This window comes from Microtus oregoni, unplaced genomic scaffold, assembly GCF_018167655.1.
Source record: "Microtus oregoni isolate MIOR12 unplaced genomic scaffold, Mior012 000012F_ref0000307, whole genome shotgun sequence".
NCBI classification, from domain to species: domain Eukaryota; kingdom Metazoa; phylum Chordata; class Mammalia; order Rodentia; family Cricetidae; genus Microtus; species Microtus oregoni.
Genome location: NW_024543071.1, coordinates 7699381 through 7723160, shown reverse-complemented (window position 1 = coordinate 7723160; position 23780 = coordinate 7699381). Strand labels below are relative to the sequence as shown.

Here is a 23780-nt window from a genome sequence, read left to right as displayed (position 1 = left end):
CCTTTACCTGCTGAGCCATTCTCCTAGCCTGTAAAATAAATATTATCTGAAACAGTATTTTTCTGAATATCTAATTTAGATGTCTGTTATATCTAATTAGAACACTGAGGAAATAACTAGTTTTACATTCTTGCCTTTATGTCATATATACTATCTCATCTTTCCATGTGTTGCCTGATTTAATCTTTACAGTTTTATAAGGAAGAGGCTGTTGTACAGTCTTAGACAATAGTAGGTCTTAACTAGGTAAATTAAGCACACATCTCCTGGTCAGGTCAGCTTAGAGTTATTCTTCACAGTAACCAGCTGTTAAACCTTTGGTTACAGGGGCAGGATTTCCAGGCTAGTTGAATGCACTGATTTTTTTTTAATATTTATTTGTTTATTTTTTGGTCTAATGTTTTCTGTATAAAAACCAGTAATTTAGCCAGGCAGTGGTGACGCATGCCTTTAGTCCCAACATTTGGGAGGCAGAGGCAGGCAGATCTCTGTGAGTTTGGGGCAAGCCTGGTCTACAAGAGCTAGTTCCAGGACAGACTCCAAAGCTACAGAGAAATCTGGTCTCAGAAAAGAACAAAACAAAACAAAAAAACCCAAAACAACAACAAAAAAACCTGGGTAACTGTTGTATCAGAGCTGCGGGTAACTTATAATATCAGGTCATTTATATTACTTTTATTTCATAAAGACATTGATACTCATTCTGCAAACAGTTTCTAATCCATTGTGTCATAGTATTTTTTTTTTTTAACATGTTTGTTGTAGGACGCTATTCCTATGATCAGTAAACTGAGGTACAATCCGAGGTTTGACAAAGCTTTCAAACATGTGTTTGGGAAGACACTCATCTGTCGGAGCATGGAAGTTTCCACTCAGCTGGCGCGTGCTTTCACTATGGATTGTATTACTTTGGAAGGTTTGTAATGGCAGTTAGCTTTAAACATACTCTCACGAAACGTTCAGTGGTTTGCTTAATGTGTCACTCAGGCTGTAGGCATATTGGTGAGTAGTACATCGCAGGATTTAGTCATATTTTAAGAATATTTGAAAATTCACATCAGTTTCATCAATTTTTAAAATGTTTAAATAAGTATAGATCCTACTTGTAAGTGTAAATGTTTGGTCTCTGGCACTGTGTGTGGCCTCTCCTTTGGCTGTTGAATAATGAAGCCTGTGGACTTTTTCTCAAAAATTAAAACAGTGACTGAGCAGGGGTAATGCACACTTTTAATCCTGGCAGAGGCAGTTGGTTCTCTGAGTTTGAGCCAGCCTGGTCTACAAAGTGAATTTTAGGACAGGTCTACATGGAAACCCTGTCTTGAAAATAAAGAATAAAAGCCCGTTTAGAAACTTGTTTATTAGAATAATTACCAAAATAATTTTAACATGATTCTTTAAAATAATAGCAGTGGGTCTAATAACTACTTTTTTGTTTTTTGTTTTGTTTTTTGAAAACAGGGTCTCAACTGTGCCCTGTTTCTGTTCTGGAGCTCATAATGTAGACCAGGCTGACCTTGAGCCCAGAAATCTACCTGCCTTTGCCTCCCAAGTGCTGGAATTAAAGACGTACACCACTATACCCAGCTGACTATCAAAATTTCAAAAATTTACAACTTCCATGTAAATAATATTTTGATATTTGTAGTGAGTGTAATCTGACATAAAAATAGCTGTTTTCTTTATAAAGAAGTCGCGGATGTTAATAATGCTACATTTTCTTCCAAGGGAAATAACAGACTTTTTCCCACTCAAATATAATTGAACTTATCTGTATAATTCAGGATAAGAATTTTTAATAATGTTTAATTTCTCAGAGTAACATACCCACATTGTTGTCAAACCATCTGTATAAAATAAACTGTAAATATTGTTTCATCCTAGAACATTTGAGTGTCTCTTAAGGGTGTTCTCCAGTTAATACAGTCACACCAAAACTTTGAATATTAAAAGACAGTGCCTCTTGTCCCCTTCCCTTTTTTGGGAGAGGAGGTCGATGACACACACAGGGTCTCACTGTGTAACTTACACTGTCTAAGAACTTATTGTATAGACCAGGCTGGCCCTGAACTAACAAAACCACCTGCCTCTGCCTCCCAAGTTCTGGATTGAAAGTGCGCCACCACACCTAGCTCCCTGGAAAGGGACTTTGAGAAAATGTCCCATTCTTTGGATTTGTCTTGTCTCTTCCTCCTCATTAGATCCCAGTTCATTGTTCTTGGTATGATGATAATGTGTGAGTGTTGTTTGTAACTTAATGCAGCAGATAGTGTGTCCAATAGTGACGATGCTAAAGTTGATCATTAGTGTGTCTGTGGATTCTTGCTTTAAATTCACGGTGGTTCCACATTTGCTCAAATTTTTGATTCTCAAATCTTACCAAATTAAAGACTACCAAATTTAATATTGAAAAGTTTTTTTAAAGAGTAGTTTAAATTCTTAAGTTACCCTTTTCAATCTTGTGTTGTTAAAGCCCTTAAGTTAGTATTTCATAAGTCAGCTTCCTAGTGCATAAGAAGGCTACGATACAGAAAACTGTCTTATGTTTTGTTCACAGGTGATCAAGTCAGCCATCGAGGTGCTCTGACTGGAGGCTATTACGACACAAGGAAGTCTCGACTTGAGTTACAGAAAGACGTCAGAAAAGCAGAAGAGGAGCTGGGTGAACTTGAAGCAAAGCTCAATGAAAACCTGCGCAGAAACATTGAAAATATCTTTTTGTTTGTGCTTAAACACAAGATCTTATTTAACCTCTAAGGACTAAGGAAAATTTAAAAAGTAATGCTGATTTCTGTCTCACTGTAAAGTAGTTAATACCAGTGAGTGCTTTGAAGAAATAGAACTTGAAGAACAACAAAATTCAGGTTGTCAGGCAAAGAGGAAATGGCAGGAAGACCTGGCTGATGTTTCAAGGAATGTAGGAAGTGTTGTAATGCTGTTACTAAATAGATGTAAACTATGTAAGCACTGGAAAGTGTCTTTTAGTGTTTACTCTCTTGACACATTTTGTGCAGATTTAGTTTTAGTAGAGGTAATGACAACAGTTACCCAAAGTTTAGTAGCTGTCGTTCTTCCAAGTAAGTGTAGTGCTTTGGGAAGGGTGGCTCGTTCTGCTCGCGACAGAACACTCGTGCGTGTGCATTTCTTAAGACAACCGTGGTGCTTTTGGTGTGTGCATCCTGTTTTGTCTCCTAAGAGTGTGGGTACCTGAGCATCAGGAAATTTTACTACTTCAGGATATCCTTAACTGAAATGTATTTTTTTAACTGCAATTTTGTAGTTCAAATAACGTACAAAAAAAGACAGATGCCTTAGCTTTGGTCCTGCAGGGATCTGTGTATGATACTGTAACTGCTTGAGTGTGGCAAGATATTAGGACAGAGTATGAGGAAGAATTAAGAAAAGGGATTTTTGTGTGTCGGGTGCTGGCTCAGTGTGAGTAAAGTGCTTACAGCACAGCACAAAGACCTGAGTATGGATCCCCAGTTCCCATGTGAAAAGTTGGGTGTGGTGGTGCTTTCTGTAATGCTAGCACAGAAAGCAAGAAGGATGGAGACAGGTGGATTCTAGGAGTTTGCTGGACAGCAAGTTTAACCTACTTGTACTTTCTAAACTCAAATTATGTCTCAAAAAGTAATGGAGAAAGTAAAAGAAGACAACCAGTGTTAGCCTCTGGCCTTCCCCCACGTGTGTGCATGTGCACCCCACCCCCACGCACACAGATACAAAGAGGAGATGTTGACAGCTGAAGCGGCTGCCTATATTTGCCAGTCTCTTTAGATTTACTATTAACTTGATTTTACTTAACATACTTTAATAAAAGTAATACATTTTGTTTTATTCAAGTATAAGTAAAATAAATATACACATTTTAGAACAGAATGTGTAACGAAATGTTTCAAACTTCTTTGATGACCGAACAGTTTTAGCAATAGTATTAGAGTTCAACATTGTTGTGGTCCATGAATCTGGGGACGTTACTTAGGGGTAGAGGAGAGGATGCATGACGATACATTGTAAGAACTGAAGGGAATTTAGAGTATGTGCTATATTTACAACCTTAAGAGAATTTTCCTTAGCCTTGTATATGGATTAATAATGAAATTGATCAGTTGATGAACCAAATGCAGCAGATAGAGACCCAACAAAGGAAATTTAAAGCTTCCAGAGATAGCATATTATCAGAAATGAAGATGCTAAAAGAGAAGAGGCAGCAGTCAGAGAAGACCTTTATGCCAAAGGTCCGTAAGTATATTTTGCTATAACTATAGTGTAGACTTGCGGTGGATCATAGGTTGGGCAGGTATTATTGATTTCATGCTATGTGATATCAGTAGCAATAAGACAATACAGTAAAAGAAAAAAAAAGATGTTTCCTTAATTATATTATTATTCAAAACATGCTGCCAATTTTTGTTTTTATGAATATGTCTGATGATTTTTTATAGTTGAACCATGTAATATTTGTCCCTCCTCAGTTTTGTATTATAAATACCTACATAACTCTAATTATCAAACTGAGTATAGTCCTGGGGTATACTTGGTGATGGAGCCTTGCCCAGCAGGGTGATGCAGTGTAGTGGGAGCTGTGGTGGGCTGCGTTTCCGCCCAGCTCTGCACGGCTAGCTTTACCCGAAATAATTACACAGAAACTGTATTCTTTTAAACACTGCCTGGCCCATTAGTTCTAACCTCTTATTGGCTAATTCTCACATCTTACTTTAACCCATATTTAATAATCTGTGTATCACCATGAGGTGTGGCTTACCAGGAAAGATCTTAACCTGCGCCTGTGTCGGGTGGGAGAATCATGGCGACTGCCTGACTCGGCGTCTTTCTCCCAGCATTCTGTTCTGTTTACTCCACCTACCTAATTTTCTGTCCTATTAAAGGCCAAGGCAGTTTCTTTATTTAACCAATGAAATCAACACAAAACAGAAGACTCCCAGATCAATGCTGAGGCCCTGGGTCCAACTCCCACCACCAACAGGGAAAAAACTTAATTGGTACATGTTTCTTTTGATTCTACTTTTATTCCAGTACACCTATCATTCAATAAACCTAACAGAAGCCTATCAACACTTAATAGTACTTTTATAATTGAGTTGATACAGTCATTTAGCTTGCTTAATATATACATAGTTTGCAGGGTTTTACTATTTATATGTATTATAGTGATTAATATTAATAAATGATAATTTTATGTAGCAACGTAGCTTACAAAGCTTGGAGGCAAGTCTGCATGCCATGGAGTCTACCAGAGAATCGCTGAAAGCAGAACTAGGAACTGATTTGCTTTCTCAACTCAGTCTAGAAGATCAGAAAAGAGTAGATGCACTGAATGATGAAATCCGTCAGCTTCAGCAGGCAAGTACACGTAACAGTAAAGAAAACCCATTGAAAATTGACTATTGTCAAGAAATACAGGAAGACCCTGTCTCAAAAAATAAAGTATTTGATATTGGGGTGGTGGCGCTCGTCTTTAATCCTAGCACTTGGGTGGCAGAGGCAGGCAGAGCTCTGTGAGTTCGAGGGCATCCTGGTCCACAAAGCAAGTGCCAAGATAGCCATGGCTATACAGAGACGCCCTGTCTCAAAAAACAGAACAGTAACAACAAAAAAATTGAAAGAGAAGGATGTTAAGAAAATAGAAAAACAGACAGGCATGGAATTTGAATGCCAGGAGAGTAAATAAGGTTTTGTTGTTTGTCTAAACTGTTCTGGGTATCTTAGGATTATACATTTACATTCGTCGTATTGAATGCTTGTCATCAGTTAGTGCGCAGTCACTCTGATGATGCATTAGAAGGCAAAGGTGGATTTTTGTCTCCCATCATGGCACAGTCTGTCATCATCGGGAGCTGGAGGCAGCTGATCACTACACTTGGAGCAGCAGAAATGAGCATCCATTTTCAGCTTGCTCTCTTTTTATGCAGTTCAGATCCCTAACCCATGGAATGGTACCTCGTACATTCAGAACAGGCCTTCAGTAGTCTAAGATAATCCCTGTCTCACAGGCATGCCCACAGAGTTGTTTCCTGTGTGACATAGAGCGGTATTAACCATCACAGTGATAACTGCTAGCTCTTTCTCTATGCACTTATGTGTATTTGCGTGCACACACACGGATATAAACACCTTTATGTATGACATTTTAATTAAGTATTTTAATTATGTTTCTTTTTGTTTTATAGGGCTCTCTATGTGTAGCCTACTCTGTCCACTCATTTATGTGTGGGGTGTGGGGTGGATTTGTGTGCATACATGTGGAGGTCAGAGGACAGCCCTAGGAAGTTGCTTCTCTCCACCATGTATATTCAGGGGTGGAACTCACATTGGTAGTCTTGGCAGCAAATACCTTCATTCACTGAGCCATTTTGCTAGCCCCCTTTTTTAAAATACATTGTCGTAAACGGTCAACACTGAGTCCAAAAGATAAAAAGAAGGATAAGAAAGTTGGTTTTGGAGCATGTCTTTTATTCTTATTTAATGTGTATGAGTGTTTTGCTTGTGTGTATGTATGTACACTAAAATGGCTGGTTCTGGAAGCCAGAACAGAATGTCAGATCCCTTGGACCTCAAGATACAGATGGTTGTGAGCCACTGTGTTTTGTGTTTTTAAAGGCTGAGCCGTCTCTCCAGCCCTCTTGGTAACATGTCTTATAAAAAACGACTAGGAACAGAAACAACTTTATACATACACACATATATATACATACACACACACACACACACACATATATATAATTTCATGGCTGGATATGGAGATTAAAAGATGACTTGAGAATTAGTTCTCTCCTTGCACCACGTGGTCCCAGGGATTGAAAATCTCCCATTTCAGTTTATTTGTGTATAAGCAGTAGGACTACAGATTTAGTGGCGTTTTCTCTTTTTCTTTCTTAAACATTATTGTATTGTTTGTATGTGTGATGTTGGGGTGGGTGTGTATGTGGAAGGCAGAGCACAACTCAGTGGAGTTGATTGTCTACTTCTACCTCTCTGTGGGCCCACGATTGAAGTCGAGTCTTCAGGCTGTGTGGCAAGTGCGTTTGCCTGCCTGCTGAGCCGTCTCCCTGGCCCTTAGCATTTCTTAACACATTTCATAATTCTGTAACTTTTTCTTCTATTCTAGGAAAACAGACAGCTGCTAAATGAAAGAATTAAACTAGAAGGTATTATTACTCGAGTAGAGACTTACCTGAATGAGAATCTGAGGAAACGTTTGGACCAAGTAGAACAGGTACATCCTACTTTGAGCTCCTTGCTGATCATAAGCTATAGAAAGTGTATCAGTAAATACTGATTGGAAGCATCAGAAAGGGACCAAAAGATCCACTTAGTCCTTAGGTTGAAATTTTAGCACTGCCCCCACCTAGTGTGTGACTTGGGTAAGTCATTTAACATTTCTGTTGCCTTTTCTGTAGTGTGAAGTAAGTGTAACAGTAGCACCTACTTGTATTACTATAATTTTGTGTTCTAGATACTTACATGCTCAGTGTTACTTTATAGTTTCTTAGTAGTTAGGCACAAAGATTTTCTAGTAATTGCAGTATTTTTCCTCTGTAAGTTATGTCCTGGTATGATACATATACATATATGAGATATATACTTTCTCGAATGTTCATTTAAATAGCTAATTGTAACATTTTAAAATCAAAATTTGTATTTTGAGGTTTAATCTCATTAAAACTTTTTTTTTTGTCTTGCAGGAACTTAATGAATTGAGAGAGACAGAGGGTGGTACTGTTCTTACTGCCACAACATCAGAACTTGAAGCTATCAATAAAAGAGTAAAAGATACTATGGCAAGATCAGAAGGTAAATACTTAGTTTAACTTTTTTTCAGTATTTTATTTAATTTAGTTTGTTTTGCAAAATTGTTTGTTGCAAAATGAAATACAAAATACGACTTTTGTTAAAGTGATTCTGGCAATTTTATGAGACTAGTAACATGTTCTGCGTTTTATTTACTGGGGAAGTGGCAGAGGTAGAAGTGAGCAGGAGAGTGCGGGTGCAGGCGTGGTGGGCACTGTGGCAGGTGACTCTTTCCTTCACCACGCTGGCTTCAGGGAGTCAGTGGCTGGTCTGGTACTCGTTTTCATCTGTTTGATTGGGTTTTTTTTTTGTTTGGTTGGTTGGTTGGGTTTTGGTTGTGTGTGTCCAGTGTTTGAGTAGCCCTGACTGTCCTGGAACTTGCTCTGTAGACTAGGCTAGCTTCAAACTCACAGAGATCTGCCTGTCTCTGCCTTCCCAATCTGGGATTGAGGTATGTGCTACTGTGTTGTTAACAAAAGATATAATCCTGAGGACTGGAGAGATGGCTTAGTGGTTAAGAGCTCTGGCTTCTCTTCCAGAGGACCCGAGTTCAATTCCCAGCAACCACATGCAGCTCAGTTGTCTGTAACTGTAGTTCCAGGGAATCGGCATCCTCACACAGACATACATGCAGGCAGAACACCAGTAAACGTAAAGTAAAAGCAAATAAATCATTTTTTAAAAGATTTTTTTAAAAAAAATGTAACTCCTTTTCTGTGTTGTCCCCGTGGTGTACTGGATGTCCTGGCTGGTAGTCTCAGAAGCATTACTGATGTTGAGGTGAACACCAGGTCCTTACCAGGCCATGCTCCAAAGTCAGGTCCAGTTCCTAATTGTGGTGGTCTAAAGGAGGGAATTGTTGTTACTTCTTTAAGTCACTTATACCATGTTCATATGCAAATGATCCTACAAATTTCCTAAAGTAGTGCTCAGGAGAAAATTGTCTAGAATTAAATGATTTGTGAATTTCACTGAGAAAACTGGAAACCTGCCTACTTCAGAAAATCTGACCATGAAAGTCTTTACTCAGATAACATTCTGCTTATAAGATGATACTAGCCTTAATTTCCTTTCTTTTTTAATACATTTTTTATTGATATTTATTGAGCTCTACATTTTTCTCTTCTCCCCTCCCTGCCTCTCCCCTCCCTCCTTCAGTCCTCCCCGGCAGTCCCCATGCTCCTAATTTACTCAAGGGATCTTGTCTTTTTCTGCTCTCTACTTCCCATGTAGATTAGATCTATGTATGCCTCTCTTAGTGTCCACATTGTTGTCTAGGTTCTCTGGGATTGTGGTTTGTAGGCTGGCTTTCTTTGCTTTATGTTTAAAAACCACCTATGAGTGTTAATTTTCTTTTTGCCCTATCTTAGATTTGGATAATTCCATTGACAAAACAGAGGCTGGAATTAAAGAGCTCCAGAAAAGTATGGAGCGCTGGAAAAATATGGAGAAAGAACACATGGATGCCATAAATCATGACACTAAAGAGCTGGAGAAGATGACCAACCGCCAGGGCATGCTGCTGAAGAAGAAAGAGGAGTGCATGAAGAAGATCCGCGAGCTGGGCTCCCTTCCCCAGGAAGCGTTTGAGAAGTACCAGACGCTGAGCCTTAAGCAGGTAAATCTCCCTGCACTTCATTTAAAGTATCCTTGCAAAATTCCCTGCAGTGTATGAGTATATTAATATATTTTGTTTCTTTTAGTTGTTTCGAAAACTTGAGCAGTGCAACACAGAGTTGAAGAAGTACAGTCATGTTAACAAAAAAGCTTTAGATCAGTTTGTGAATTTCTCTGAGCAGAAGGAAAAGTTGATAAAGCGACAAGAAGAATTGGATAGGGGCTACAAATCTATCATGGAATTAATGAATGTGCTTGAACTTCGAAAATATGAAGCTATTCAGTTAACTTTCAAACAGGTATGTTCTGTTGGTAATGGAAACCCCAGACAGACAAAAACTTCAGTTCTTTTGTTTGAAGGTGGATCTAGCATACGGGAAGTATGCTTACTGGCCCCTAACCTAGTGATTTATACAGCTCTGGAAAGGGTTCAGGTGTTTTGACTAAAATTTAAAAATACATCTGATTAAATACTTGTTTCAAACAGAACTATTCCTAAGCCACATTTGTATTTCAGTTGAGATTTTTTTTTTCTTTAAGGTTTCTAAGAACTTCAGTGAAGTGTTCCAGAAGTTGGTACCTGGTGGCAAAGCGACTTTGGTGATGAAGAAAGGAGATGTGGAGGGCAGTCAGTCTCAGGATGAAGGGGAAGGCAGTGGGGAGAGCGAGAAGGGCTCTGGCTCACAGAGCAGCGTTCCGTCAGTCGACCAGTTCACCGGAGTTGGAATCAGGGTAAAATCCTTCCCAGTCAGTTTTTCTTGTAGTGTGATCAGAACAGAATTTATATTTTATTTTATTTTATCTGAATTGCTTATGAGCCGCTTAATTTTGAGGCGTGATGGTGACATCACCTTTAGGATATTAACTCTCTGTGTTTTCTCAGGTGTCGTTCACAGGAAAGCAAGGAGAAATGAGGGAAATGCAGCAGCTCTCGGGCGGACAGAAGTCTCTGGTGGCCCTTGCTCTCATTTTTGCCATTCAGAAATGTGACCCTGCTCCTTTTTACTTGTTTGATGAGATTGACCAAGCTTTGGATGCTCAGCACAGAAAAGCTGTGTCAGGTACAGTTTTGATTTTCTATTCAGTAAGAACTTGCTGTGCCTGAGGAGGGGGGATATAGTCCTACTAGGCAAGCGTGAGGGTCCAAGTTTGGATCTCTAGCACCCACCTTAAAGTTGGGCAGGGAGCCAATGGAGACATGAGGACACTGGGAGATCAAAGGCCACCCAGTGTAGCCAAAACCATGAGCTCCAGGTTCAGTGAGAGACATTATCTTTTAAAGAAAGAAAAAAGAAATGAGGTGGATGGCCAGGAAGAATGGCAGGAAGATAATAGTGTCAACCTCTGGCCTATATATTGGCACTCTGAAGAACTGGCTGGCCTAGGGATGTAGCTGAGCAGAGAGTGCTTAGCCGGCCAGCACAAAGTTTTGGATTTGATAGCCAGTATTTCATAAACTGGGCAAGGTGGCATTTGTCTGTATTCCTAGCATTTAGGAAGTACAGGCGGGAGGTTCAGGAGTTCAAGACCAGCCAAAGCTGCATATCAAATCAAGTTCATGGCCAGCCTGGGATGCATTGAGCCCTGTCTCAAGAAATGTCTTCAAGATAATAATAATAATGGTGGTGGCTTAGCCCTTTCTTAGTGACTTGTTGCCTGGTGTGATTGGGTAGACTGTATATTCAATAAGTATTTTCTCTGAATAACTTAATAGTTTGGTATTAGACTATATTCAGAGTTTACTTCTGAGAAATAGATGTAATTCTTCCACTTAATTGAAAATCTTTCAATAAAACTTTGATACAGAACACTTAAAACATTTTTTCTTTTTCAGCATTAAGGGTAGTATTTGTGGGTCTGGAGGTAGGTCAGCAGTTCAGAGCATTGATGACTCTTGCAGGATCTGGGTTTGATTCCAAGCACCCATATGTTGATTCAGGGCCATCCATAATTCCAGATCCAGGGGATCCAACACCCTCTTCTGACTTTGAGGGAGGTACCGGGTACATACATGGTGCACATGTATACATGATAATAAAATGTTTGTGGATATTCAGAACGTAGTACAGATACTAAATCTGATCTTACAAGCTGAAAAAGCTTTCAGATGGACTAGAAGCAGGGCGTAGTTAGCGTTTATTTTCTATGTATATGAGAAAATGATTGACATTTCTATGTTAAAAATCTGTTTCAGATTTATTTTTGGTTTTTTATTTTGAGACAGCGTCATATAGGATGAAGTTGGAAAACTTCTGATCCTCCAGTCTCCTCCCACATGCTGTGATTATAGTATCACCATACTAGGTTAGAACTTTCTTGATAGTAAATAAAACGTTATATTCTGTAGCTGTAAGTCATACTGGGATGAAGGGGATTTTTTGGTTTGTTGTTTTCGTCATTGTTTCGAGACAAGGGTCTCTGTGTGGTTCTGGCTGTCCTGGAACTCAATATGTAAAGCAGGCTGGCCTTCAATTCAGAGATTCACCTGCCTCTGCCTCCTGATTGCTGGGATTAAAGACATGCACCACTGCACCTGGCTAAAGATTTTATTCCTACTTTTGAAAAGTTGATAGGTTTTGAAGACCAAAAAAATCACAGGCTTCTTTAGCAAGTGTGAATTTTAGGCAAGAATAAAAATAGTTGTTTTTGAAATCTCAGGTGTGAGAATGGAGATTGGTAGCTCACTCCTTGTTTCCACAGATATGATCATGGAACTGGCTGTGCATGCGCAGTTTATCACTACCACTTTTAGGCCTGAACTGCTGGAGTCAGCCGACAAATTCTATGGTGTAAAGTTCAGAAATAAGGTAATTTTCTGTTTTAGGTTGGTGTTTGTTTTTCATTGTATTTTTTTATTTTGGTTTTGTGTTACATTACTTAGAAAGTCATTGTTTAAATAATGATCTCTTCCTAGAAAAAGAAAAACTTTTAACTTTCATGCCATTTGTTACCTTGATTTTTATTAGGTGAGGATGTGGGTGGCCAAGTGCTTGTCTAACATTCATATGACTTTGGGGTTTGGGGCAACCGTCCAAAAAAACTGAGATAGAAACCAGGCTGCCCTCAACTGGCAATCCTGCTTCTGCCTCCTGAGTGCTGGGATTGTGTGTTGACACCATGCCAGGCTGTAGGAGTTTTTAATCTCCCACATTGAATAGACAGGGTTGTTAATAAAGTCTTCCAGTAGCCGGTGCTTCAAAATCATTTGATATGGCATGTAAAAAGTTAAAATTTTTCTGGGTGGTAGCCGTATATATTAGATACTACCCTATGCAGTGCCAATACTGATTCATTCCTTTAAGATCTAACGGACTTTCTGACATTTATTGTTCTTCAGGTCAGTCACATTGATGTGATCACAGCAGAGATGGCCAAAGATTTTGTAGAAGATGACACCACCCATGGTTAATTGAAAGATGCTGTCTGCTAGCTTGGAAGATGTGTATAATATTGTGGTCTTCATAACCAGGAACTGTAAATTTTAAAACTAAGTAATTGGTTATTATTGAGTTTTTGGATTTAGAATACACAGTCCTTTTATACTTGTCTTTGTATTTTATAAACTCCCCTGTAATGTTACATTTCTACGTATAGTTGAGGAATTTTATTTCCTACACAGCTTTTTGTAAAGTGTCCTCCTATTTTAAATCTTTTGAGATATTCTAAATATTCTTCTGAATTATTTTATCAGTTATACTTTTTATAGCTTCTATTAAATAATTGGTTTGTGACTAATTTAGTGTAAATGTGGCTTTTTGTCATTGTAATGGTTAAAAACAAATACATATTTTGCATAAGAAAAGTGTTTTTTTCAGCTAATAGAGGATTAAAAATGTAGTCCCATATTCTGTTCATTCCATTAGTGGGTTTTCAGTTCTGGCTGCAGGTTTTAATGTGTTGTGAACAAAGTGCCACACTGCTAGGTCTTTCCTTGGGCCAGTCCAGTCATATTCTTAAGGGAATACTGTCTCAGCCACCTTGCTTGTAAGTTCATCAGGTAACGCTGAGTTCCTTTGAAGGTTTCTAAGCACCCTGCTTTCACTCAACATAATAGTCCTTTGAACATTTTGTCTGTCTGTCCATACACCCAGAAGCGGGTATCCGATCTCCTGGGGCTAGTTACAGATGTTTGTGAGCTTCCAGTGGACCACTGGAAGAGAAGCCAGTGAGTGCGCTTAGTCACTGAGCTATCGCCCCCGCCGCTCCCCCTTCAGACACTGTGAATTTGATATGACTGTATTTTAACGAAGGTTGGTATGGGGTTGGGAAAGCAGTTTTAAGTGAAATTCAGAATGCTGACTCTAAACATGAGCCATGCAGTTTCCTTGTTTCCTGGGTAGGTTAGGACTGTATAAGGAGATGGTTTTAACTGGCCAGCAGGAGTAGCTCAGTGCTAGAATCCTTGTCTCAAATGTGCAAACCCTGGGTTCTGTTCCTAGTACCACACAAAAGTAAGACTGGTTCTGAAGCAACACTCCCCATGAGATCTTTGAGGCATTTTGTTTTAAAAATGGTTTTGCCATTCAAATGTCATAGAATTTACCCTTGTGTGTTTGCCTATGTGCAATTCAGATGTGTAGTATATTCGCAGAATGATACAGTCATTTCTGTAGTTTGAAAACTCTAGGTGTGAACTGATGACTCCTCCTCCCTCAGCCTCTGCCAATCACAAGCTGAGTCTTAGTTTTGTGCTGCAGATTTGTTTCAGTTATTTCATGTGGAATCATACAAACAGTAGCCCTTGTGACTGACGACTTTTACTTAGCACAGTGTTGCCAAGGTTCATCTCTGACGTAATGCAGACTGTCCTGCTGTGTGAATTTGCACTCAGGTTGCTTATCCACCAGCTAGGTTTGTAGGCTTTTTGGTTTTTATTTTTTGTTTTTTTACTTTTGCTTCTGTGAATAATGCTGCTGAGGATGTCAGTGCACAGATACCTGTGAACTCCTTTCTCTCCTGACAGTGCCTAGGAGTAGAGTTCTTTGGTCATAAAATAACTAGTTTCAACCTTATGAGGAACTGTCAAACTTGTTCAAAGGAGCTGGCCACTTTGTTTCTGTCTAATGTAGAGTTACTATTTTTCCAGTTTTGCAGACACTTGTTACTCTTTTGTTTTTAAAATAGCCATTCTTATGAATGTGAAACAATGTCTCAGTAAAGGTTTAGTTTGCGTTTTTCTGATTACCAATGATGTTAAGCAGCTTTCTGTGAGCTTGCCATTTGTTTATTTTCTCTGGTGAAACTGTTTTTCGTATCTTTGTCTATCTTTAAATTCTGTTACTTGAATTCTTGAAGAATTTCTTCTGAATTTTATTACTTATGTGTGTGTACTCTCATGATGTGCATGTGGAGATGGGAGCTGCATCTTCCTTCCACTGTGAAGGGTCCGGGGATGGAGCACAGTGAGCACAGCAAGCGCCTTTACCGTTTAACCATCTTGCCAGCCTATTGTAGAATTTTAAGGGTGCTTTTTAAAAAAATGTTTTAAAAATTAGATTTGTGCGCACATGTGTGTATGTGTGGTGTGGGTGTGTGTGTGTGTGTGTGTGTGGTGTGTGTATGTGTGGTGTGTGTGTGTGTGTGTGTATGTGTGGTGTGTGTGTGTATGTGTGGTGTGTGTGTGGGTGTGTGTGTATATGTGGTGTGTGTGTGTGTGTGTGTGTGGTGTGTGTATGTGTGGTGTGTGTGTGTATGTGTGGTGTGTGTGTGGGTGTGTGTGTGTGTATATGTGGTGTGTGTGTGTGTGGTGTGTGTATGTGTGGTGTGTGTGTGTGTGGTGTGTGTGTGTGTGTGTGGTGTGTGTATGTGTGGTGTGTGTATGTGTGGTGTGTGTGGGTGTGTGTATGTGTGGTGTGTGTATGTGTGGTGTGTGTATGTGTGGTGTGTGTGTGTGTGTGTGTGTGTGCGTGCTCCCGTGCACATGAGAGGTCAGACCAGTTTGTGGAGTCTGTTCTCTCTACACCTATAGGTGGCCCCAGGAATCAGGCTCAGGGTGTGAGACTTGCATCTTTTTCTTGCTGAGCCATCTTGCCAGCCCCGAACTCTGAAACTTTGTGAGTGGCATGTTGATACCCAAGAAATTTAGGATTTGGGGATATTCTTTTGGGGAACTTGATCTGGTACTAGGCACTAATCTGGGTTTTGTGCACATGTTCCACCAGTGAGCTATATATCCCTAACTCACAATCCCATCCTCCGTTATGTGGCCACAATATGTCTGAGCATCTGAACCTGGGGTTTTTATTTATTTGAATTGGAACTTACCTCAGGTGCACAAGCTAGTCTCAAACTCTTGTTCAAGTGACTCTTCTGCCTTGACCTTCACAGTAACTGTGCTGGGCCTAATGTCGTGAAACCCAGGGAATCAGCAAATCAACTGTGAGATTAGATAGGTTAGTGAAAAGTATAAATTTGAAAAGTATAAATTTAGAAGTGGGAAAAGGCAGAAGCTGATTTTCCAATGATCTTCTTAAATTAAGCATCATTAAAGGTGGTTTTCAAATACTTTTTAATTTAAGGTTTATTTAAAGGGTTTTATTTTATATATACATATATAATATTGTTTATACACGCACACAAATTATTGTTATTATATAAGGAGGTTTTCTAACTCTAGAAAGAACTAATTCTCCATTCAGCACACAAGAGCTGGTGTTCTGGAAGGGACCTCACTGTTCAGACTTAACAGTCTTAATAGTTTTTACAAATCACTGCAGCAAGTGGCTAGCTTCACAGAAGAGTGGACCACTGCCTGTAGGAGGGTCTTTCTGCCTTTTTGAGGATTTCCTTTTCTCTTAATCATTTTTAAAAAGATTTATTTATAATGTAGTGTTGTGCCTGCATGTCTGCTTGTGTGACAGAAGAGGGTACCAGATCCCATTACAGATGATTGTGAGCTTGGGAATTGCACTTAGGACCTCTGGAAGAGCAGCCACTGCTCTTAACATCACTCACTGCTCTACTGCTCTTAGCATCCCTCCAGCCCCTCCTTTTCTCTTTAAATGCTGCGCCATTGGGTAGCATTGTGCTCTTTTGTGAGGGTGGAGCCCTGGTGCCCTGTGCCTTTCATTTCACCTGGAAAAGGCAGCACCAGCAGAGTCTGTTTTAGTAGCTTTGCCTAGGAGTGAATGTACTGTGTATGGCCTTGGAGTTAGAATGCATTTAGTTCCAGAGTTGTTTTAGTTTAATTCTTTTATTTTTACAGATGAAGAACTTTGAAGCTGAAATCAGGTAAGTGACCCAAATGAATACAAAAGCATATTTAGGAACTAGATTAACCAGAACTAACTGGTTCTGGTTTAATTAACCAGAGCTGAGGGTTCCCTTCTCTGAAACTCGGCCTATGTGTGCAGTGTTGGTTGATACTGCACGTGGCCCTTCATGTTACGCAGAGGCAGGTTTTAAGGGTGTAGATTGTATCCACCTTCAGTTTGTCCTTTCTCTGTGCCTTTTTTTTTTTTTTTTTTTTTTTTTGGTTTTTTCGAGACAGGGTTTCTCTGTGGTTTTGGAGCCTGTCCTGGAACTAGCTCTTGTAGACCAGACTGGTCTCGAACTCACAGAGATCCGCCTGCCTCTGCCTCCCGAGTGCTGGGATTAAAGGCGTGCGCCACCACCGCCCGGCGCCTTTTTTTTTTTTTAAGAGCTCACCAATTTAGGGACACTCAGGTCACTTTTCCCCGTGTCTCAGGGGGACTGGGTTATTCTGAGCTGCCAGGCTTCTGTGTGGAAGGTGCCAGTGTTCTCCATAAATCTGCCACCATGTGGCTGCCAGTCTCCCTTCCTCGAGACAGAGTGTCTGCTGGGTGCAAGAGGCCTTGTGGCAGCCAGTAGCTACACAGGATATGAGGCAGCATGGAGATTAGGTTTGCAAAGAGAATGTGGATATATTTACTCTGTCACATTGGCACACTGTGGTATGAGTCCTCCAGGGACATGGACGTTTGAACATTATCTTTGCTGGGTTCGGTGTAATTGAGTATCTGCAAGCTGATTACCAAGCACGTCTCAAAAAGCAGTGATGCCAAGTTCTCTGCCTGAAATTATTCAGACGTTAAAAATGATAACTCAGCTGTTAAGAGTACTTGCTGATAGGGTTCCCAGAGTCACATCAGGTGGCTCACATATAAAACATACCGCTATGAAAAACTGAGCCTGAAGGACATGAGCTTAAATTATTTGGGACTAGTGTTATGGAGCCTGTTATGTCTAATGCAAAGGTCAGTGCCAGCAGGCGGAGGTTGCTGGGAGCAGTTTCCAGACAATCTGTCCTGCCTCCCCAGAAACAATGCTTTCTTCAGCTTTGTGTGCTGGCTGCATTTTCTCAAAGCTCTCTAAAACCCAAGTTATTCCGCCCACAACCGCTAGAGGGGGCCCTTACTACATGCCATCCCCTCCTAATTTGGGTCTAATTTTTTTCAGACTGGCTCCTTGCTAGAGTTGCAGAAATGAGGTCAAGGTGTGGTGTAACTGAGACCTCAGGGTCAGCGCTTTATGAGCTAAGTGTTAACTGCTTGCAGCTCACTCATGAGTTGAACACTTTTGGGCAAAGGTGCCTGGTGTTCACAGCAGGTCATGTCACTGTTCCGAAAACAGCACAACAGTTTGGGTGCTAGGAAGATGGCAGTCCTTCCTTGCAACAGCCCTGCTTGTCCTCTGCAGAGCAGAGGCTTGCAGAGGCTTTCTCGTTTGTTCTTCTGCCTGTGCCTTCTGAGTCCTCATGTAAGCTCAGAGAGGTGTCCTAGTTCTCTTTTTTGTCTGTAGCCCGGCATTCCTAAATCAACAGTGTTCCCCAGTGGCTGTGGTAGGAGGCAGAGGTAGGTAGACTGTCTGAGTTGAAGGCAAGCCTGGTCTACATAGTTCCAGGTCAGCCAAGACTACATAGAAAAACCCTGTCTCAAAAAAAAAAAAAAAAGGAAAAAAGCCTAGATAAGTAAATAAAGGGCCTGGCTGAGGCTGGAGATATAGCTCAGTGGTTAAGAGCTCTTTTGAGATAGGGGATCTCACAGTGTACCCCTGGCTGGCCTCCAGCTCACAGAGCTCCACACGTCTTCCCAAGCATGGGGATAAGGCTTATGCCGCCATACCTCCCCTTCTTTCTTTTTTATTAGCTCTGCAGAGGACCTGGTTCGATTCCACTTGAAGGGGATTTGGCTTGCTCTTTTGGACCCAGGAACTGTGCACAGATGGACATGCAGGCCGACACCCGTGCACATGCCTTTTTTTTTTTTTTTATTTTTGAGACAGGGTTTCTCCGTAGCTTTTTGGTTCCTGTCCTGGAACTAGCTGGAACTAGACCAGGCTGGCCTCGAACTCACAGAGATCTGCCTGCCTCTGCCTTCCGAATGCTGGGATTAAAGGCGTGCGCCACCATCGCCCGGCCGCACATGCCTTTTTTAAAAAGGAATAAGGATTCCCTCCATGGTAAACCTTTCCAGAGGTTTCCAGTCCTGTGTGAGTGCCCCAGCTGCAGTCACAATGGCCTCAACCTGTTTTCTAGAATAATGACTGTTCTGAGCTTGTGAAGTTTGCTTCTGAGGAACCCCACGGAGGAGAGATCGCTGACGCTGTGTCAAGAGGGCTGCTTCAGTGGCTTTATCCTCTGTTTTTCCCATGGACACACTTCTAAGATGCCTATACTTGGTTAGGAAGAAAAGATGTTTGGTTAGAACTGATTTCTTGCCCACTGGGGCTGAATTCAGCATCAGGATCCAGTCTTTCAGAGTGGTGCCGTACTGTCTTAATGGATATGAGCCAGCCTGTGTGAACCTACACGGCACAGATGGGCTTCTGTATTTTGAAAGGGACGGACTTTAAGTGGGCGATAGTAGCCCCAGGATGCCGAAGGGACATCCTCAGTGGGGAGTCTTTGCATACATGCTGGAGAGTGGTGGAGCAGAGGGCAGAGCCACAATTTAGGAAAAGAGGGTGTCTTGGGACAGCTAGTTTCCAAACTGGTGGTGTGTATGGAGCTCTCCCGGGGATGCCACACAACCAAGGCTCCTGGGGAGTAAAGGCTCTTCCACAGGGTGCCTCTTCTCTCTGTTGACCCTGTGCTGTGGGCAGGTGGGAAGGGCTTTGGGCCTGCTGCACCTTCAGTTCCTCCCATCTGCCTTGGCTCTTGTCTCTTCCCACTTAAAGACAAAGGTTGTACAGTGGGCTAAGCGACTTGACCCCTGCGCCTGCTGCTCAGAGCCTGACTTCCCCGAGCAAGCTTAGACTGAGCTCTGACTTGCAGGACTCAGATTCTACCCATGTCTTCTGGGGTTTGTTTTTTTTGGTTTGTTTGTTTTGTTTTGTTTTTTGTAATTGACCTTGTAGTGAGCTTGGTGGCACGCGTCTATAATCCAAGATCTTGGGAGGTGGGAAGAATTCAAGGTCGTCTTCAGCTATATAGCAAGCTCAAAATAGAAACTTGGGACATTTGAGGTAGAGGCTAATAGGGGTCAGCAGAACTGAGAACAGTTCCTGGTTGTCAAGGCAGGGCTCGAGAGACAACCTGGGTTGTCTACAACACTGTCCGTTTCCCGAGACTTCCAGTCTCTTAAGACAGACGGGATGGAGGAAAGGTGGGGCGAGCACTGGTCCCAGTGAACCTGTGCTTCTCTGCTCTTCCCCTTACCAGTCTTTGTCTTTAGAGCAGACTGTTGCGTGACCTACCTTGTAGTTCTGTGTTGGGTGACGAATCACCGTTTCTTGGTTTTGACACTAATCCGGTCGGTGTTTGGGAGTAATTCTGCACTTACATGGTCCATGCACTGTGTGGTCCATCGGGACAGCCCTGGAAGACCTGTTCTTCCTGTTTTCCAAAGAGAGGAACTGAGCCTCCCAAGCCATACAAAAGTCACCCCGAAAGATCATGCCACTTCCAAGTTCCACAAGATGTGGTTCCTCTCCTCAGTATGGATGGGTCAGCTCAGGCCACACTATCATTTTCTCCTGGTGCCTTCTCCCACAAACCCTTGTTGCCGGGATTCACTCTGGCCACAGAACCAGGGAGGGCGGGCAGCTGGTGACGGATAGGGCTGCAGAACCTCGCTCATCCGTGTAGATGGGCAGGGCACACATCCTGTCTCACTAGCAAAGCAGGAAGGTTTTCATCCTCAGCCTGCTGCTGGAGGGTTTTGCTTTGGATCTGGGATGGCCCCATGGGCTTAACTCCTGTTCTGTTCCCTGGTCTCCAGCTGTGCCCTGAAGGGGTGAGCCCTGAAGTAGGGTGAAGTCACAAGAGGGCAAGTCTTTGAAGATTACACCATTCCTGCTTCCTGGTCCATTAGAATGTGAACAGCTGCCCTGTCTCAAGCTCCTGCCCTGACAGCCACTTTACCCTGCCTGCCCCTCTGAAACTGAGCTAAAATAAACATTCCCTCCCTCAGTTTGTCTCTTTCAAGTATTTTAGTCACAGGGATGAAAAGGTTGCTAATACAGGGCTTGGAGAGATAGCTCAGATGTTACCACTGGCTACTCTTGCAGAGGACCACAGTTCTGTTCCCAGCACCCACATGCACAAGAGCATACCCATCAATAAAATATTATTTTAAAAGCATTAATAAAAACTTATTTTTAAAGTACTTATTTAAATAACTAATACACTGTGGTTGGTGAAGTGTGGTGTCCGTCCTCGTCCCCTCCCCTCAAAGCTTAGGGACTCATAGTTAAACTATTGGAGGAGTGGCCTTCATCCACTGTTTCCCATGTTTGCGGGCATGCCATCCTCAAGCCCTTACCAGTAAGCAAGTCTTTTAGAACCTGACCTCCACCCCACTAAATCTTCCTTTTGCCTCCTAAGGACTTGGGTCTCTCTCTCAAAACTTTTGATGGAGACCAGGTTTTCCTTTTTTATATGTTACTTATGTGTGTGTCTGTGAGGATAGTGCACTGTGTGCTGGTGTGTGTGTTTCGTGCTTGCAGATGCCAGGAGCGAGTGGCCAGTGTCTCCTTTATCACTCCCTGTGTGTTCCATTGAGGCAGGTCTCGCTGAATCTGGGGCTCATCGATCGTCTGCTGGGCTGAAAGCCAGCGATTCCCCTGTCTCCACCCACCTCGGAGCTAGGGCTACAGGTATTTGTGGGGATGCTCTACTCGTTAAATGATTTCTGGGATTTGACCTGGGTTCTCATGATTGTCTGTCAGTCCTGAGACCAGGTTTTCTTCCACCTCTCAGATTTAGAAGAAGGTCCAGCGAAGTGGGGTGACTGACACTTTGTCTTCCCACTTGTCAGCAGTGACATTTGTGGTTTTGTTGTCCCCCCAAACATGCACACACCCCTCTACACTCACATACCTGCCCGTTAACCACCTTACACGTCACTACCCAGGGCATAGGCACACATCTCTCCCTCAAGCATAGTCCTTGCCAACTTCTTCCCAATTCTCACCCTCAAGAGTCCTCCTACCTCAGCTCCACCCTCCTCCCAAGATTTGAGGTCTTTATTGATGTGCACTTCAGAAAGAACAATCTCAACTGCAGGGATTGTATGTCAGCGATTTACTTATTAATGTTGGGGACCAGAAGGTTGATCAACGTTCTATAGGACAATAAGGCTACAATGTCTTCTCATTGATAAGAACCATTTCCAATTTAGCAATTGTGTGCTCTACCAGGAATCAACTGCTCCTTTTACTGAGTCCAGATTGATCAGGAAATAGTGGATCAAACAATTATCTTTCAGGAGGTCGGGGTCTGCTCCCTGTGTCTGGCTATAGGAGTTTGTGGTATAGCTGTGCCTTGCTTCAGGAGTTTGGATACTTTCAAAGCACATAAAGCTGCTCTGAAGTCCGACATGGAGTAAGTAGCTGCTGGGCTCATAGGGATGGCAGGCAAGCAGGCCACAGGGTTCTTTAGACCAAATGTAGTCTGGCAGGTGAGGGATGAGGGAAGGGAGGCCAACGGTGAAGAGAAGGGGTTACCATTTGTGCCAGAACAGTGCAAGAGCAGGGGTTGATCAGGAGATGGAGTTGTTACGGATCTGGGATAGAAAGTCTATGATAAATTGATTTTTCAGATAGGGAATCCTAAGTTTAGTTTACGACAAGACCCAAAGCCACCAAACTAAGTGAAGTAGCCCATGGTTGGTTCAGCTCTGTGTCTCTTCATTCTGTAATGCATCGGAGGTGGGAGTGGGAGGTGGAGGTGTGTGTGTGTGTGTGTGTGTGTGTGTGTGAGTGTGTGTGAACTGGGCGGGGAGTAGGTGATGGTGCATGTGTGCATGAACTAGGTGGGAAGTAGAGGACCGGACGGGTAGCAGGAGGTGACCTCAGCAGCAGGTGCAGAGCCCAGGCCTAGTACACATCCAGAGAAAGCCAACTGCGGGATTCCGCACATCCCCACGGCAGGACCCTCTTGAGCACCAGGAACGAGTTCAGAATGGGGTGGGCATGATGTCAGCAGCTGGCAGGGCCTTTGACAGATTTGAGCTCTGCTTCCATGTTCCCAGGAAAGATGGGTCCCTGCCTTCCTGTGGACTAGAAGGGGGAGGAGGCGATGGGGGCCTTGGGTCTGTAATTGTATCAGAGGCGTGATGGTGACAGCTGTGGCAGGGGCCTGAGGAGGAGCTTGAGCTGGTGAAGAGCGGCTGGATTGGTCCTCATTTATTTTCCTGGGGGCAAACAGCTTTTGTGGCGCCTTGGGGCCTCACCATGCATCTACACCACAGTTTCTACTGTGGCCAGCACAGCCTGAGCAGCGGACAAACCCCCATGAGTTGAGAAGGATGGGTTTTTTTTTTTTTTTTTTTGGTTTTTCGAGACAGGGTTTCTCTGTGGCTTTGGAGCCTGTCCTGGAACTAGCTCTGTAGACCAGGCTGGTCTCGAACTCACAGAGATCCGCCTACCTCTGCCTCCCGAGTGCTGGGATTAAAGGCGTGCGCCACCATCGCCCGGCTGAGAAGGATGGGTTTTTTTTTTTTTTTTTTTTTTTTTGGTTTTTTCGAGACAGGGTTTCTCTGTGGTTTTGGAGCCTGTTCTGGAACTAGCTCTTGTAGACCAGGCTGGTCTCGAACTCACAGAGATCCGCCTGCCTCTGCCTCCCGAGTGCTGGGATTAAAGGCATGCGCCACCACGGCCCGGCTAGGATGGGTTTTGAATCTCAATTTTGTCGCTTGTTCACATGGACTTGGGAAGTTTGCTAAATCTGTGTACCATTTCCTCTCTGGCACCATGGGGACATCGCACGAGTCTGTCTGCAAAGACAGTTCAAGAATCAAGACTTGAGTAAGAGTAAACTGCCAGAATGCAGCACTTATTCTGTAAAATGAAGCTGTATTCTCCACGTGTGTGTGCGTGCGTGTGCATACATGTGTGTGCCTATATATGCCTATGTGTGGGTGTCCCTGTGTGTGCCTGTGTGTGTATAA

At 42.3% G+C, this 23780-nt stretch overlaps 1 protein-coding gene across 1 annotated transcript in view; it reads left to right on the top strand.

Moving 5' to 3' along the window:
* Nucleotides 1-13164, top strand: part of Smc3 (structural maintenance of chromosomes 3) — a 38269-nt gene extending 25105 nt beyond the window's left edge. The window contains exons 18-29 of the mRNA XM_041661674.1: nt 766-916; nt 2555-2707; nt 4087-4238; nt 5206-5364; nt 7130-7237; nt 7707-7815; nt 9183-9430; nt 9516-9728; nt 9970-10161; nt 10313-10490; nt 12130-12236; nt 12767-13164. Of these exons, the coding sequence (XP_041517608.1) occupies nt 766-916; nt 2555-2707; nt 4087-4238; nt 5206-5364; nt 7130-7237; nt 7707-7815; nt 9183-9430; nt 9516-9728; nt 9970-10161; nt 10313-10490; nt 12130-12236; nt 12767-12838 (1842 nt within the window). The 3' untranslated portion in view covers nt 12839-13164. The remainder of the gene's footprint in view (nt 1-765; nt 917-2554; nt 2708-4086; nt 4239-5205; nt 5365-7129; nt 7238-7706; nt 7816-9182; nt 9431-9515; nt 9729-9969; nt 10162-10312; nt 10491-12129; nt 12237-12766) is intronic.
* Nucleotides 13165-23780: the final 10616 nt, after the last annotated feature.